At 41.9% G+C, this 17,559-nt stretch overlaps 1 protein-coding gene across 1 annotated transcript in view; it reads left to right on the plus strand.

Moving 5' to 3' along the window:
• LOC311121175 (uncharacterized protein) overlaps positions 1-17,559 on the plus strand; it is a 90,817-nt gene that overhangs the window by 1,105 nt on the left and 72,153 nt on the right. The window contains exons 2-23 of the mRNA XM_084157930.1: positions 2,549-2,617; positions 3,084-3,108; positions 4,969-4,986; positions 5,226-5,297; positions 5,385-5,521; positions 5,647-5,769; positions 5,844-5,901; positions 5,990-6,037; positions 6,155-6,223; positions 7,751-7,890; positions 8,205-8,336; positions 8,424-8,478; positions 8,746-8,826; positions 14,496-14,716; positions 14,976-15,069; positions 15,309-15,326; positions 15,451-15,516; positions 15,644-15,783; positions 15,953-16,072; positions 16,195-16,252; positions 16,636-16,674; positions 16,775-16,837. Coding sequence (XP_084014056.1) covers positions 2,549-2,617; positions 3,084-3,108; positions 4,969-4,986; positions 5,226-5,297; positions 5,385-5,521; positions 5,647-5,769; positions 5,844-5,901; positions 5,990-6,037; positions 6,155-6,223; positions 7,751-7,890; positions 8,205-8,336; positions 8,424-8,478; positions 8,746-8,826; positions 14,496-14,716; positions 14,976-15,069; positions 15,309-15,326; positions 15,451-15,516; positions 15,644-15,783; positions 15,953-16,072; positions 16,195-16,252; positions 16,636-16,674; positions 16,775-16,837 — 1,846 coding nt within the window. The remainder of the gene's footprint in view (positions 1-2,548; positions 2,618-3,083; positions 3,109-4,968; positions 4,987-5,225; positions 5,298-5,384; positions 5,522-5,646; positions 5,770-5,843; positions 5,902-5,989; positions 6,038-6,154; positions 6,224-7,750; positions 7,891-8,204; positions 8,337-8,423; positions 8,479-8,745; positions 8,827-14,495; positions 14,717-14,975; positions 15,070-15,308; positions 15,327-15,450; positions 15,517-15,643; positions 15,784-15,952; positions 16,073-16,194; positions 16,253-16,635; positions 16,675-16,774; positions 16,838-17,559) is intronic.

A 17,559-nucleotide genomic window follows, 5' to 3' on the forward strand; every position in this document is an offset into this window, starting at 1 on the left:
TCAGGCACCTTCTTAAAAAAGAATATACATACATTCATTTAAAGCACAGTTACATACTGCATTGGCTATATTCCTTATTTAAGCATGCATCTGGATTATAAAATATCCAACATGTTTATTATATTTTACCTTTGGCATCTCCCTACATTTGCCTTAATGATACATAAAATATCTATATTTTTAATTTCACAGCTGCCCAATTTATTTAGCAGTTTCTCTTCATTTTCAAAGTGTATGCACATTTTTCTGGTCTCAGGCATAGTTACTCAACACTAGGCAAAGTTACTCATCAAATATGCGTGGTCACCATACCACGTCTTCCTGGTTAGTTGTTCGCATGATGCGTAACCCCTCTGATACCTGAAGAGTTGCATTGGCTATATAGCTTTGGTTTAGCGGGCTAATGTTATCTTCTGATGTGCAGAAGACTCTTGTTTGAACCCTGTCAGTCATATCTGTGCCATGGCTCAGATTGGTCTCAGAAGAGGAGGTCGAAGGATGGTTAATTGTAACTGAGGTGTTTCAGTTACTACATATGCATAATGAGTAGGGGTTTAAACGAAATTGGGATCCTAAACTTTAAGACAAATCCCTAACTGAAAAACACATTTTTTTAGGTAGATGCATAAAGTAAACAGCCTTGTGTGTGAATTTCCGCAGCAACTAAGAGCGATGAAGCACAGGGCTGAACTTCTCTGCTGTTTTGGTGCCCTGTGGCCTCATTTATAACCCTTGTGTACATTTTTACACTGAATATCTGCATGCGCCATTTCTGAAAAGACTGTGCACACACACATATTCAGATTTATAAACTTGGCACACGACATGTATACATACGCATATTTCTCATTTTATAAATCAGACTGGTCATAAAGCTGTGTGCGTGAATGAGCATTATAACTCTGCCTAAACAATGCTTTTTATGGTGACAATAAAACCCTTTATTTGCTGTATAATTTGTAACTATTTGCATTAGGCCATGGCATGCGAAAGACTAATTGTTGTTCAATATTTAGTTTATCAATAGATTATTGGGATTCAATGCCTGCCTTGGTATAGGCTCTGAGATTAAATAGGCAATGATGTCGCACTCCTATTACACAGCAATACTGTAGCCTAAGCTTACCCATACTGTCAAATATTTTACATACTGTAAGCTACCAGTCTATTTACTGTGTTGGCAGGATGTTTTTTAATCTTTAGCAGTAATTGATACTGTATCTGGAAAAGGACTGTCAGTTTCTGAAAGAGAACATTGGCAAATTGTTGTGAACGTGTCAGCAGAACATTTGAATTCAACAATGTTTTGCATCAACTTTGACTGCCCACGAATTCTGAAACATTGTCTAAGGCAGGCTACAATGTGTTTAATTTTACAGTACTTACAGTAGCGCCTACTTCAAGATAAAATACAAACTGTTTACCTGTTAAACTCTACTGTATACCGGTATTATAAACCGTGCTGCCTATGATATTGCAAAAGTTGAAATACATATAGCCTATCTATTTTCTGGCCTACTAGGTCCAATTAAATGAGAGATGCGCATGATCATTTGTTGTATGGCTCCTTCGAGAATATGAACCCGGTCTTCTGATTTTCGCTCTTCTCACTAATGCATGGTATAAAGTTTGTTGGGAGGTGCACATACTCATGTCAAGTATTTTTAAAACATTTATGCCAACTTTTGCGTGAACTGGCGCACGCACATTTTGGGGTATATTTTGTACATGCGCGCGGTTTATACATTATTTTGGAGTCGACTCTCCACCACTACTTCATCATCGTTAACAGTTGGAAAAATGGCAGAGAAAGGCAAGCAACAGCAGCGAAGTCCTGAATGGCAGTACTTTGAGAAGGAAATGCAAACTTTGCGACGTAATGGTAGTACAGGTGCAATGCTTAACCATCTGAAAGGGATGCTCCGTGAGACCCAAACTGTTGCTGGTAGCTGCATTGTGAATTCACATGGAATTTTAATGTATTTTTTCTTAGTTTTAACAGGAAAAACAAAAGTAGTTTAAACGTAAATAAAAAGTGTTAATTTGTCACATCCCATAATGATGAGTAGGCCTAACCTTGCCTGAGACATGAAGCGTTGCATTCGCTCCCTGAGTCAATTTGCATACACTGAAAATTCACATGGAAATTGGAAAGTGATAACGCTTAATTGGTTAGTTGAAAAATGAAAACATCCATTTAAGATTTCACTTTGCACATTGCATTTAGGGTTTTCTGTTTACCATTTGGCTTCTTCCATTGACCATAATCATTTTTGTTGTTGTTACTATGCAATTTAATTGTGGCGTTAATCATGCACACTGATATAAAAATGCATTTATAATTTTCACATTCCTATTTAGTATTGCATTTTCAAACTGGCACTGATCACCCTCCATATGGGTGACTGGTGTGTCTGAAATGTGAATGTGTTTTGACAAATTTGTCATGGCTGTTAGAATAATCACCTATCCATATGACTTATACACAATATACAATTCTTGTAAGTCATGGCTATGATACATTATGAATGATGATTTCCGGCTGTAGGACTGTGGTGTGAAGTTTGACACCATCGGCAGCTTCAAGCAGCATGTCCGCAGGAAGCAACATCAACAGGTGTGATGTCATGCAGCTCACAATTGTTCAAGATGTGCTTTGTACAAACTGCGTTTCTAAGCCATGGCAGGCCAACCCTCCAAGAGAGCTACTGGGGGTGCATGCTTTAGCTCCAGCCCTGCTCTAATACACCTGACTCAGTTTATCAAGGTCCCAAGGAGCAGGTTATTTATCTTATGTGTGTTAGTGCAGGGCTGGAACAATAGCCAGTAGCTCTGCAGGAAGACTGTTCGCCACCCCTGCCATAGAAACGCTGCCTGTACAAACCACAGCAGGAAATCAAGGTCTCGTGATAAGAGAAGTGAAACACAGTGCACATTTTGTTCAAGGATGTGCTTAAGTTTGAGACATCTGTATTTTTTTAGGCATTATAATTTTTATATTGGTGTGTTTTTAAATTGGCATTAAAACCACTTGACATCTTTTATCTTTCTTTGCGTCTGTGTGTCCGTCCCTCCAACTACAGCAAGTGGCAGAGCTCTTCCAGACAGGTAGGGTGTGTCTGGCTATCGGTCTCTTGTTGCAGAATGCTTAGAATAGATTTTTATCCAAAAGGTGATAAACGGATATAGTTTATTGTTGTTATACTGTAACCTTTCTAAGTGCCCAGTGAAAATCATATTTTTACTGATACTCAAATAATGTTGTTGACTTGTCGTATACTCGTATTTATGGCCAAAGCATGAATAGGAGAAAAACACTTAAACCCAACCTCAAACTTGTATCTCAAGCAGACCGTTTAAAAAAAATGCTTGCTATTTCTTCATAGAACATGTTACAGTGGCATGCGAAAGTATTCACCCCCCTTGGCATTTTTCCTATTTTGTTGCCTTACAACCTGGAATTAAAATAGATTTTTTGGGGGGGGTTTGTATCATTTGATTTACATAACATGCCTACCACTTTGAAGATGCAAAATATTTTTTATTGTGAAACAAACAAGAAATAAGACAAAAAAACAGAACTTGAGCTTGCATAACTATACACCCCCCCCCAAAGTCAATACTTTGTAGAGCCACCATTTGCAGCAATTACCCCAAGACACTTGCAGCTGTATGTCTCTATAAACTTGGCACATCTAGCCACTGGGATTTTTGCCCATTCTTCAAGGCAAAACTGCTCCAGCTCCTTCAAGTTGGATGGGTTCTGCTGCTGTACAGCAATCTTTAAGTCATACCACAGATTCTCAATTGGATTGAGGTCTGGGCTTTGACTAGGCCATTCCAAGACATTTAAATGTTTCCCCTTTAAACCACTCAAGTGTTGCTTTAGCAGTATGCTTAGGGTCATTGTCCTGCTGGAAGGTGAACCTCCGTCCCAGTCTCAAATATCTGGAAGACTGAAACAGGTTTCCCTCAAGAATTTCCCTGTATTTAGCGCCATCCATCATTCCTTCAATTCTGACCAGTTTCCCAGTCCCTGCCAATGGAAAAACATCCCCACAGCATGATGCTGCCACCACCATGCTTCACTGTGGGGATGGTGTTCTCGGGGTGATGAGATGTGTTGTGTTTGCGCCAAACATTAGCGTTTTCCTTGATGGCCAAAAAGCTCAATTTCAGTCTCATCTGACCAGAGTTCCCTTTTCCATATGTTTGGGCAGTCTCCCACATGCCTTTTGGCGAACACCAAACGTGTTTGCTTATTTTTTTTCTTTAAGCAATGGCTTTTTTCTGGCCACTCTTCCGTAAAGCCCAGCTCTGTGGAGTGTACGGCTTAAAGTGGTCTTTTGGACAGATACTCCAATCTCCGCTGTGGAGCTTTGCAGCTCCTTCCGGGTTATCTTTGGTCTCTTTGTTGCCTCTCTGATTAATGTCCTCCTTGCCTGGTCCCTGAGTTTTGGTGGGCGGCCCTCTCTTGGCAGGTTTGTTGTGGTGAAATATTCTTTCCATTTTTTAATAATGGATTTAATGGTGCTCCGTGGGATGTTCAAAGTTTCTGATATTTTTTTATAACCCAACCCTGATCTGTACTTCTCCACAACTTTGTCCCTGACCTGTTTGGAGAGCTCCTTGGTCTTCATGGTGCCGCTTGCTTGGTGGTGTTGCAGACTGTGGGGCCTTTCAGAACAGGTGTATACAGTTGAAGTCGGAAGTTTACATACACTTACGTTGGAGTCACCAACTAACTATCATGGTCCAAACTAAATTTCACTTCACCATAGAGCAGCATAGGGTTGCTTTCTGTCAACCCAGTCAGTATTATGTGTCTCTGAGACAATATAACTCTTAAATCTTAATTTAAAAAGTAACAGTTTAGGAGAACAAGGGCTCACTGTTTTCCCTTCTCCCTTTTGTCTCTCTCCCTCCCACTTTTCTCGCACTCCCACTTTCTCGTCCCCTCTCTCTCAGATGAGCACCAAGGTCAAGGTAAGCCAATTCTGCCGTCTTCAGTTAACAAAGTAGTCAACCCTGGACTTTAAGTGTAAAGACTGGAAGACGAGTCTGAATCTGTTCTCTGTTATGGCTCTATTCCATTTCGATCCCTAGCTCTTTCCCCTAGCCCACTCTCCAAGCCCCTTCCTCTAGTCTAGCCCCTACCCCTTCACTGTTCACAATGTGAATGGACTGGATTGATCTCACTCGCTCTGTGTATTTTTTTGGTGTAGTCTACTTTGCCTCTATCTTGGTTCTGGAGCATCTTGGCAGGAAACCCACAAACGACCCACATCCCATCATCGGTAAGTAGAAGTGTGTGTGTGTGTGTGTGTGTGTGTTCCTTCGTTTTTTGTGTGTGTTTCTGACTTCTTGATTTGTGTATGTCCCAGGTCTGTGCCTGGTGACATTGTGTGTGAGTCCAGAGTGGAGGGATACGTTCTACCTTTGTCACGTGTGTGAGGAGAAGTGTGGCCCAGGACAGATCGTAGACCACCTCACCTCCGCTGACCACCTCTCCAACTACTACGTAAACACACACACACACACACACACACACACACACACACACACACACACACACACACACACAATGAAACAAAACAAATTACAGACTCCTCTGGCTGCAGTTTAATTGAAGTGTGTGTGTATCAGAGCTACACAGACCCTGATGTGTTGAGTTTCTCCTGGATGCCTTCCATGGATATGTCGAACTGCATACGGCCGCTAGCTGTCAAAGAGATTGACAAGAATGGACCTGGAGTGCTACGGGTAACTGTGGGTGTACTGGTTTTCACATTGTGCCTGGTGTGTGTGCTGTGTCGGGCCTACTCACATGTTTGTGTTTGTAGGTGCTGGACATGCCTAAGAGTGTGTCTGTGAGGTTGAAGAGAAGTGGCTACTCTAAAGGTACAACTGTCACCATTACTGCTATTCATTGGTACAGTAAGAAGAGTTACTCCACACGATTAACTAGCTTTTCCCCTCACTCACTCAGTCATGCAGGCTCTGACTCAGACTGACAGGCTGGCTGAGTGTATCAGAGGTGAGTGAGCATGTCCTTTTCTCTTCCTCTTCAATCACTTCTTTATCTCTAGTTTAACATGGACATGTTTACACCATCTATCACACTCTTCTCTCACTCATCCCTCTTCCTCTCTAGCTGACAGACCAGAGAGGATGACTATACAGGAGTACCACAGAGACCCCAACAGGAAACACCCTCTGCTGGGTAGGAACCATTATCATCAATAACACTGTAGCAGGGGGGAAGAGGAAGGCTGTGACACAGTATGTCAGTGACCTCAAAATGGCGTGTACACATCGCAGTAGGCTCTGGTTCTAGAGACCCATAACCACTAGCGTTGTACGGTGTACCGAAACTTTTTCGAAACTATAACATGAAAAACGGTCCGCTATTAGAATGTATTTCTGTCAAATGTGTTGCACATTTGAAAATAAACTAAATGTATTGAACTTGTTAGAAAATGTATTCATTTGCCCAAGCTTATTGTAAGACATGAACAGAATGCATCAGTGATTTGTATTCCCTGAAACTTTCTGAAGGAATGCCCCGGCTGTGTGTGCCGTGCATGTATATCTACCACTTTGTGTAGCCGTTATGATGCTAATGATAAGTCTTCAGGTAGATGGAAAGGCTTTCCCAAAAACCTTTTCAATTAAGTACAAATTAGCCTATGCCTACCTGGCAGAATAATTATTATTAACAGTGCTAGGCTCATGCCACTTAAATTAAAAGGTAACTACACTCAAATCTATATTTCTTAGAATTTTCCCAGACCTCAAAAGTGGTCTCCTGATATGGTTTAAGCGTTGTTGTGGACTTAACACATTCAATTTAGTAGTTTTTCTATAAAAGTGTCTTTTTTTTAAACCTGAAAGAACTGGGAAACATCTGTCATTTTTGCCGCGGTATCATGATACTAAACCTTTGATGGTAATTAAAATATTGAGAACAAGTTTATGACAAATGCTTGAATTCAAGTCTTTATTTGCCAAACCTAAGTTTTACATCTCCAAGTAGTTCTAGTACATTCTGAACAACAACATGTTCACAAGTCTAAATATAAACATGACATCAGCATTATACACTTATTCAAGTTCTGTTACTCCTAACGAGTAGGCTTTCTTCCTTATCTATCAAAACACACACAAGCAGGGGTGAGATGGCACACAGGCCCTCTCACCTCCCCTGGTGCCTTTGCTTAGGTCATGCTGACACAGGCTCACAGGCTTGAGTATAATCACAGTATACATTTTTCATTCACAATGCAAATAAGAGTGCCCTTTCATCTCTATGGTTCCCGTCAATAGCCAGAGCATAAACCTGAGGCGAGTTCAACAAGCTTTCTGTTTGCCGTGAACATGTTGCCAGAGTAACAATTTCAGTTGAACGATTTTTGAGTGAACATTCCAAAATGTTACGGTGAAACATCAGACAGCTACTTTTTGTAAGAATTACTGTTGCTTTTTAGCGACAATATTCAAAATGAAAACGACTTAGCTATTCTTACTAAATATAGTAGAAAGTCTACATGGCCACTTGATTATTTTTAGCGACAGTTTAGACCTGAAACAGACACTTACGTTCGCCGCACACTATCTTCTCAGACTGTTAGCGGCTAACACAAAACAAATGGATTATGTTAGCCAACGTTCACAAACTATTTCCCTTGTTGAACACACCGCTGTGTCAGTGACTCCCCCTAACTTCTGACCCTTTACCTGTGACCTGTAGGTCTAGAGCACCTGGTGGAGTACTGCTGTGAGGGGCGTGGCCAAAGGAGATCCTACCTCTGTCAGCTCTGTCGCCTCCCCGTCCCCTCACGGATTGTCATCCAACACATACTCAGCTTCAACCACCTCTACTGGTACTTCGTAAGTAACTGTTTGTGTGTCTGGGGACTCACACTTGGCGAGAATCTGCAACCAGTCATTTTCAATGAAAGGACAGAAACACATCAACTTAAAGGTCGACCACAAGAGAGCAAGCAACCAATGTTCTGCATTTCCCAATATTTTGCAAATTGCAGCGATGCGACTGCACGATAGCCAATCGGAAGATTGTTCCCCCCCCCCCCCCCCCCCATGGGTGTATAAACTACTTCATCGCTCATTATCAAGTGTGAGTCTGTGTATGTGCGTGTGTGTTACACCCTCTACTGGTATTTCTTGACTATGTCTGTGTGTAGAAAGCGTGTCACCCCTCCACCCTCCTGATGAAGGACTGTTATAAGGAGTACAGCTGCAGTTTCAGCTCCATGATCCTGGACCTGGCCAATCAGGCGCAAGCCATCAGCCAGTCAGCCAATAAGGAGATACAGGTGAACAATGCCACACCCTGATCTGTTGAGACCGCACCCCCAAACCAATAATTGAATCTAGCCTAATGGTCTGTCTGTTTGTTACAGCGAGTTGTGTTGGAACCAGCAGAGTTCTCCTCAGTGGAGTTTGTCTACATAGCGGGTGAGTAGACACGCATACAAATGCACTCTTTAAAATAATTCATAGATGTGCCCTAGGGTGGTCTAGAGGTCTAAGCCTCTGCCTCCGGAACACATAAAGTGTTGCAGCATGGGGTTGAAACCGGCCAACTGCTATTTCAGCAACTATTTCAGCAACTCACACCTTTTTTAATTTTTTTAAATCATACATACATATTTTGATTCTCAAATGTGTGTACACACTGCAGGGTGTCTAACACATAGGCTGACATATCTTTGCTGTGTGTAGCTCTGAGGAAGTTGCAGACCATTAGGAGCGAGCGTAAGGAGGGCAGCCTTAAGACCAGCATTACACCTGGAGACAAACTGGGTACGTACTGGGATGGAATGGTTTCACATGCTGCCTTGTTGAAAAGCACATCTCTAACTCTGTTCAATGTCTATTCCTTCCTCTGTTTGTATGACTTCTGCCTCTCGCTCAGTCACCCTCAAATCAAAGTTTATTGGTCACGTACACAGTTTTGCAGATGTTATCGCAGGTACAGCGAAATGTTTGTTTCTAGCTCCAACAACGCAGGAATATCTAGCAATGCAGTACACACATAATCTAAAAGTAAAACAAAAAGTAAGAACAACAAATTAAGATATATCAGAACGAGCAATGACTGAGTCCGGAATATAAATATATATACTAAATGGTCAAATGTATGTGGACACCTGCTTGTCGAACATCTCATTCCAAAATCATGGGCATTAATATGGAGTTGGTCCCCCCTTTGCTGCTATAACAGCCTCCACTCTTCTAGGAAGGCTTTCCACTAGAAGTTAGAACATTGCTGTGGGGACTTGCTTTCATTCAGCCACGAGCATTCGTGAGGTCAGGCACTGATGTTGGGCAATTAGACCTGGCTCGAAGTCGGCGTTCCAATTAATCTCAAAGGTGTTTGATGGAGTTGAGGTCAGGGCTCTGTGCAGGCCAGTCAAGTTCTTCCACACCGATCTCGACAAACCATTTCTGTATGGATCTCGCTTTGTGCATGGGGGCATTGTCATGCTGAAACAGAAAAGGTCCTTCCCCAAACTGTTGCCAAAAAATGGAAGCACAGAATCATCTAGAATCCAATGGCGGCAAGCTTTACACCACTCCAGCCGATGCTTGGCATTGTGGATGGTGATCTTAGGCTTGTATGCTGTAGCGTTAAGATTTCATTTCACTGGAACTAAGGGGCCTAGCCCGAACCAAGAAAAACAGCCCCATACCATTATTCCACCAAACTTTACAGTTGGCCCTATGCATTGGGGAAGATGGCGTTCTCCTGGCATCCGCCAAACCCAGATTCGTCCGTCGGACTGCCAGATGGTGAAGCGTGATTCATCACCCCAGAGAACGCGTTTCCACTGCTCCCGAGTCCAATGGTGGTGAGATTTACACCACTCCAGCCCGACGCTTGGCTGGAGGCTTGGAAACCCATTTCATGAAGCTCCTGACCAGCAGTTCTTATGCTGATGTTGCTTCCAGAGGCAGTTTGGAACTCGATAGTGAGTGTTGCAACCGAGGACAATTTACACTCGGTGGTCCCATTGTGTGAGTTTGTGTGGCCTATCACTTGCTCCTAGATGTTTCCGCTTCACAATAACATTGCATGTCTGTGTGCTCGATTTTATACACCTGTCAGCAACGGGTGTGGCTGAAATAGCCTAATCCACTAATTTGTGTATGTATATGAATATAAAAGGTGTGTACAGCAGTAGCTATACAGTGCCTTCAAAAGGTATTCACCCACCTTGACTTTTCCCCAATTTTTGTACAGCCTGAATTTCAAATGGATTAAATGGATTTTGTCACTGGCCTACACACAATACCCCGCCTACACACAATACCCCATAATATCAAAGTGGAATTTTTTGTTGTTGAAACTTGTAGAAATTAATAAAAAATGAAAAGCTAAAATGGCTTGAGTCATTAGGTATTCAAACCCTTTTGTTATGCAAGCCTAAATAAGTTCAGGAGTAAAAATTTGCTTAACAAGGCAAATAATAAGTTGCATGGACTCTGTGTGCAATAATAGTGTTTAACATGATTTTTGAATGGCTACCTCATCTCTGTACCCCACACATACATTTATCTGTACGGACCCTCAGTCGAGCAGTGAATTTTAAACACAGATTCAACCACAAAGACCAGGGAGGTTTTCCAATGCCTCGCAAAGGGTAGCTATTGGTAGATGGGGGAAAAATGGGGAAAAAATAAAGGAATGCAGCTAAGCACAGGCAAATTGCTTGGAGTTGCTTACCAAGACGACTCTGAATGTTCCTGAATGGACGAGTTACAGTTTTGACATAAATTTGCTTGGAAATCCATGGCAAGACCTGAAAATGGTTGTCTAGTAATGATCAATCACCAATTTGACAGAGCTTAAAGAATAATGGGCAAATGTTGCACAATCCAGGGTAGAGTACCGGGTGTTAGCCGGATAGTGACAGTGTCTAAGGTTCAGGGCAGGGTACTGGACGTAGACTGGCTAGTGATGACTGTTTAACAGTCTGATGGCCTGGCGATAGAAGCTGTTTATTAGTCTCCCGCACCCTGGGGTGTATTCAGGATCTTTGGATGTTACTGGAGTGCTTTGTAACCAAAGTTCTGCTGAATTGCAGAAGGTAGTCATGTGGTGCCATCTAACTAGCCTCTGTTAATGGTGTTCTATAACTTCCCTCTCCCCCCCCCCTCCCTGGCCTCAATGTATGTTCAACCCGTTATGTGGCCTCTAAAAGGACTATGAAACATGAATAAGGCTTTAGGTTTCAACTCTCTGAATAGTACAGTGCCAGAGGACCTCCTGTGTGCTGGGTCAGGGTACGTGGCTCTGGACGAATGTGCCGTACACACTACCTGACTAGCTCACTGGGAGAGAAGAGGAACTGTTGTGGTAGAAATATTTAACTCAATATCTCTCAGAAACCGACACTTGTGAATTCAGAATATACTTTATTACAACGTAACAAAGCCGAGCTGGTCCCTGACTCGGCGCTCTCGTTTTATACAGTTTTATGCTTACACAAAATTTATAGTCATGCTTATACAGCATACATAGTTACTCCTCTTTATGTAAATGATAAACATCTTTCAGTACCACGCCACAATTAGCTTTCAAAGTCCAAGTACCCCGTACTGTTTACTTTCAGGTCTATGTGTCGTTTCTCTAGTTGGGGCCTTTGCCTCTTATCTCATTATATTGGTGGCGTGGCTCGGACACTTTCTCAAAAAATAATATACATACATACGTTAAAGAACAGTTACACAATGTATTGACTATATTCACTATCCAGGCATGCATCTGGATTACAAAGTGTCAATCATGTTTATGTGTTGCCCTTATCATTTCATAACATATGTACTAGAAAATTATCCATACTGTTCCAAAACAACTTTCCCGTTGAAATTTGCCTATGTGGCATCGGTAGTAGTCATATATATATACATAAATTATAGTTCAATCGAGTACAGGCTTAACTGAATGACAACCGCAACAGAATATAATAAGGACTTTTATTGATTAGTTTGAGGTAGGCCTCGTCTCCTGAGAAATGCTCGTCATAGCCAGATGCTGATGACCGGTTACCCTATGCTGGGCAGCTGACATTGAAACCCCCCGCTGGGGGAAAGGAGTTCCAATGACTGGCCTTAAGGTTATTATGTTGGGGGAGGTGGAAGGTCGTTGGAAGTCTGTTGCGGCAAAAAACGTGGGAGACGCAAGGCTAGAATTGACATATAAATACTCCTAGATTCATGCCCATTAGTTGAAAGAAAGAAAAGTGATCATTGCAAAAGGTTAATCAGCAACCGTGGTGGATTTGCCTTAGTGTGCCATGCTCATAGGCTAAAGTTAATAGGTGAATGACATTCCACTCGCTTGCTAATAGGAAAGGAGGAGAGATGTGATGCTAAACTGATGAGGTAACATTGACACTACCCTATAAATACCTGCTATGCTGAAAAGGTATCATTATAACCACTACCACATAAATACACACCTGCTATGCTGATGAGTGCGATAGGAATTCTGAGTTTACTAAATTAATGAAAAGTGACGATCCATTCAGACCAGCCTTACTGATTTGAACATTCGTAACTACATTCACAAAATGTTATGAAAAAGGGTAAAAACGATAAATTTGGACGTAAGTTAGTGTTTTCTAAAACAAGAAAGTCTGAGATGAGGGGAATCTGTGACATCTCTGCTTTTCTAATATTTGAAGGTTTGGTTTGATTTCAAGTAATGCCGACTAACACGTGGGTGTTTGTTCGTAATGTGAAGGGAAAATTAAGCATAATGACAATTGTGTTAGACAACTGTACTGTGTGCTTTTAAAGTTATTATCCAAGTTGAACTAGAACTGGACAAATCTGGATTTGAGGAAGGGGAGTATGAAACATGGTAATCCCACATGTGTTATACATTGAAGAGAAGGGGGTGGGAGGGTTGTATATCACTTGGATACCTATATGTATGTCTTATATAATAGATACGCTTGCCAAAAAAAGAATACTGATCTTAACCAGATGTTCCTTGCCTAAATGAGCTAAAATGTATTTCTGTCTAAGAGAGTCCAATGCAGGCTGCGTCCAGAAAAGGTCTCCCCTGCGCAGGTCACTATTGAATAAACCCTGGGTGAATGCTTAACAGTTTTCACGACTACAAGAGCCGATTTTTCTACAACAGTAAGTTTTCTCTCTGAGCTCACACCGACCGTGGTAACGTTAGAGGTTGGATATTCAACAGAAATGTGGCTCTATTGGTCTAGTTAGGGACCGTCAATAAATAACACAATTTAAATGGGACAATATTTTCTAAATTCAATTACGCCAAATGTTGCTTACTTAGAAACCTCACCAACTGTAAATTGTAAAAATTCATAATCAAATATTGACATTTCATTACAACTGGAAGGTGTGAAAATATTGTTCCATGTACATTGTGTAATTTATTGATGGTCCCTAACTATCCCCAATAGAGCTGCTAGTCTGTCGAATATCCAACCTCTAACTTTACTGCGGTCGCACATCGGAAGCTCCGGCTAAAGAGTAACGTTCTGATCTCACATCAGTCAAGCACCGACGCTAATTGGCTAAAGGTGGCTAAAACCGACGCGAAAACAGCCCGTACAGCCTTTTCTTTAAAACGTCCCAGACAGAACACTCACACCCTACCTGAATACCTGGTTTACTTAAGGCTGGGGCTTAAAGCACTACGGGTTTGCTAGAGCAGAGAGGTGATCTGAGTGGTCCAATACAGGACATAATATATATATATATATATATATATATATATATATATATATATATATATATATATATATATATAACAGAACGAGTATGGAGAGTGGAATGTGCTGATGTAGAATAGTCTAAGTAAAGTATGATGATATATAGAAGAGAAGGTACTGCCCTCCTCAATCAGTTTGAGTGAATGTTTCAGATTGTGCCTTTTCATGGCAGGGCCCCTGATCGTATCTCTCTCTGTTCCTCCTTCTAATAATAATAATAATAATAATATGCCACTTAGCAGACGCTTTTATCCAAAGCGACTTACAGTCATGCGTGCATAAATTTTTGTGTATGGGTGGTCCCGGGGATCGAACCCACTACCCTGGCGTTACAAGCGCCGTGCTCTACCAGCTGAGCTACAGAGGACCACTTCTGCTCTGTGGTTGGTGTTTGGCCAAGTGCACTCAATGTCCCCTCTCCCTCTTCGATAACACTTTATTTGGATAGTCCAGCTGTAGATTATCCAACCCTTATCCTAACCGTAAACTTAACTCTTAGCCTAACCTAACCCTTATTCTAAACCGTACCGTAACCATAGCAAGCAGTTGCTTATCAACAGATGGTTTGTTAATGGTATGGCCATCTGTAGAGCATCTAGATGGACTGTCAGGACTATCCAAATCAAGTGTTACCCCCTCTTTCTCTCTGTTTTAGAGTTGTGCAAGTCAGGGACTCAAACTCTCTCTGATGTTCTCTGTCTGGATCTTCTTTAGTTCCTTTCTCAGAAGGGTCAATGCTTACCAAAGATGTTACCATGACTACCATTGCTGAGACTGTTCCTATGGAGACCAAGTCAAGCCCAGAGACCTCTGTCACACCTACAGCTGTTGAGGAGACTGTAGCTACAGCTGTTACTACTGTAGCTACAGCAAGTACTGCTCCAGTTGTTACCACCGCTACTAGCCAGAGAGGGACCTGTCGACTGCGCTGTCAGGTGAGGAGGAATTCTGTTCCTCACATCACACTGTAGCCACAATTTCTCATTTACTACAGTGTCCTTCCGTACTTAACCTCAGGTAAAAGTTCTGCTCCAGGACTGGTGACATGCCTCCTCTCTAATGTTGGAATAGTGGCTGCTCAACATGTTTTCTCTACATCTGGAAATACTTAAACTCATTCCCACGCACTCTGAGGAACAGGAGGCCCATCAATTGTGTGTGTGTGCATCACTATCATCTCTGTATCCACTTCAGGACTGCAACGTGATATGCAAGTTTGTGTCGCAGTACAAGTTACATGTGCGTCACTGGAAACACAAGAAGATGCTAGGAGATATCTTTGGACCAGGTACTAGTGATGTTGACCACCAACAATACAATTCAACTACTGCATCGTTGCCCAATCATACTATACATCTTTTAAGAGTTACATTGTTTATAAAGCATAAGAAGAGTGGCTAGATTAACTAACTCTTCCCCTTGTGTTTTCTCTCATTATTTCTCTCTCTCTCTCTCTCTCTCTCTCTCTCTCTCTCTCTCTCTCTCTCTCTCTCTCTCTCTCTCTCGCATATATATTCTCATTCTCAGGGGACGAGGACAGTAAAGGTGAGTTCTTCTGACTCCAATGAAATGTATATGTTTCATATGTTCATCTCACCGTCTAGTTCTACTGGCCATAAAGATCACTCTGACAACACTCTTCCTTCCCCTCTTTCTGCCGTTGGTATAGCCTGCATCCCATCCTTTACCATGTATGAGTACCTCCGGAACCCAGAAAGAACCGAACCAATTATTGGTAAAGGGGTGACCTCTTTTCAGAAAAATGTCAGAAGTTAATATTAAATGTATATTAAATATTATGCTCTGTTTTATCCCTGTTGGGCTACCATACATACTGTAATCTGACGGACTCCATTTCCCAGGTGTCTATCTGATGGTGATGTGTGTGAGTACTGAGTGTTGGAAAACACCCTTCTACCTGTGTCACACCTGTCAGGAGAAAATCCCTGCCCATCTTGTCATGACTCACCTCACCTCCGCACTCCACCTTCAACACACCCTGGTCAGTGTGTATGTGTGTTGCTTTTTAGATCACCCTTTATGTGCTACGACTGCTTCTAAATTATTTTTCAAACATCTGTTGTGCTTATGAAGCCTTATGAATGCTTTATAAAGTCTGTGTATAAATTGTAGTTAGTTGAATGTGGGTGCCCTATCTCTCTGTGTATCAGATGTACCAGAGTCCGCAGCGTCTGCCATTCGGCTGGGGGACAGAGTTGGGCCTGGAGGTCCTGAAGACTCTGGCCTGGGAGGAGGAGAGAGTCCGAGGAGAGAAAGACAATGTACTGAAGGTAGGGAAGGATGGGGGGAGGAGGAGAAGGAGATGGAGCTAAAGAGAGGAGGGGAAGCTGCTCTGGAGATGTAAAGGTTTATGGTTTCTCACTCCTTTTCTTGTCCTCGCTCTCTCCCCCAGGTGTTTGATATTCCTGCCAGTGTTTTCCACAGCATTCAGATGTTCTCCTACCCCTCTGGTAAGACATCTCCCCACTAAAAATAAGAATATATTTATTTTATATAGCGCTTTTCATTACAAAGGGAATCTCAGACACTTTTAAAAAACAAATTTAGGGTTGTGGCAGGTTTAGTCTTAGGCGATGGTCTTCCACAGCTTATAATGTTGATACTGATAGTGTTGAGGCAGTTCAGAAAGGTATTGGAGAGGGCGTTGACGGTACAGGGAAGGAGAAGTGTCAGTCGGAGAGACAAGCCTGACGGTCTTCATTGGGCACCTCGTAGTCTCTTCCTCCGTGGGTAGGCTGGATCATCAACTGCCGAAAGTGTAGCACTGCCTGCATTCATGTCCTCTCTTGTGCTCGCTCACTCTCATCCCCTTCTGTTTGACCTCATCCTCTAGCCATGAAGAGACTCAAGGACTTCCATCATTATCTAAAAGGTTAGTAGACATTCATCATAAAGTTTCTCTGGTGTCATAAGAGGAGCAATCAGGGCTCTAAGAATGTTTTACTGTCTGTGTCCATGTGTGGTATCCTTAGTTGACAGGCCGCTGACGTTTTCCGCCCATCTGAACAACAAAGAGAGGAAGTTTCCTATGCTGGGTGAGTACAGAGAAAATGGAAACAGGAAGCAAAAGGGTTTAAACTAAGTAAAAACATAGTAAAGACCTGGTCAAATGGAGGTGGAAACAGACACTGGAAGCAGACACAGAATGCAGGCATACAGAAAGTAGACAAACAAAGTGGACATATAGGAAGTAGACCTACAGGAAACAGAAATACAGAAGCACAAACGCTATACAAACAGGAAGTGTTTATTGTGGAGGTCCTTACCTTACCCTCTAATGGGTATTAACCACTATAGCTTTGTGGATATATCCGTTTTACCATCTGTGCCTCTGTATCCTCTGTTACTGATTTATGTAACAATAGGGCCTCTGAATCCTCTTGGACCACTCACATACTGTACAGTACAGTCTGTCCTCTGAATGACTTCAGTGTTAGAACATCCTGTGTCCAAGGGAATATGTGGTTTACATAAACATTGAGAACATCTGGTTTACAAATGCATTTAGTTTCCTTACCTTATATGATGCTCTGTCCCTTAGATTTATTAGTATTAATGTTGAATGGATTCCATAGGTTGAGGTGGAGGAGACTCAATGTTTCTATACTACTCTTCCTGGCTGGTCGTTAAGAAAATCTTGAATTGGTTAAGTGTTTGTCGTTTGTTCTCGGTATCTTCATAACCATCAAGACTCAGAAGTTCTGAGTCTTGATTGTTATGAAGATAAAATAACAAACGGCAAACACTTGAATCTAAT

Source organism: Coregonus lavaretus (genome assembly GCF_964263955.1).
Source record: "Coregonus lavaretus genome assembly, chromosome: 3".
NCBI classification, from domain to species: Eukaryota; Metazoa; Chordata; class Actinopteri; order Salmoniformes; family Salmonidae; genus Coregonus; species Coregonus lavaretus.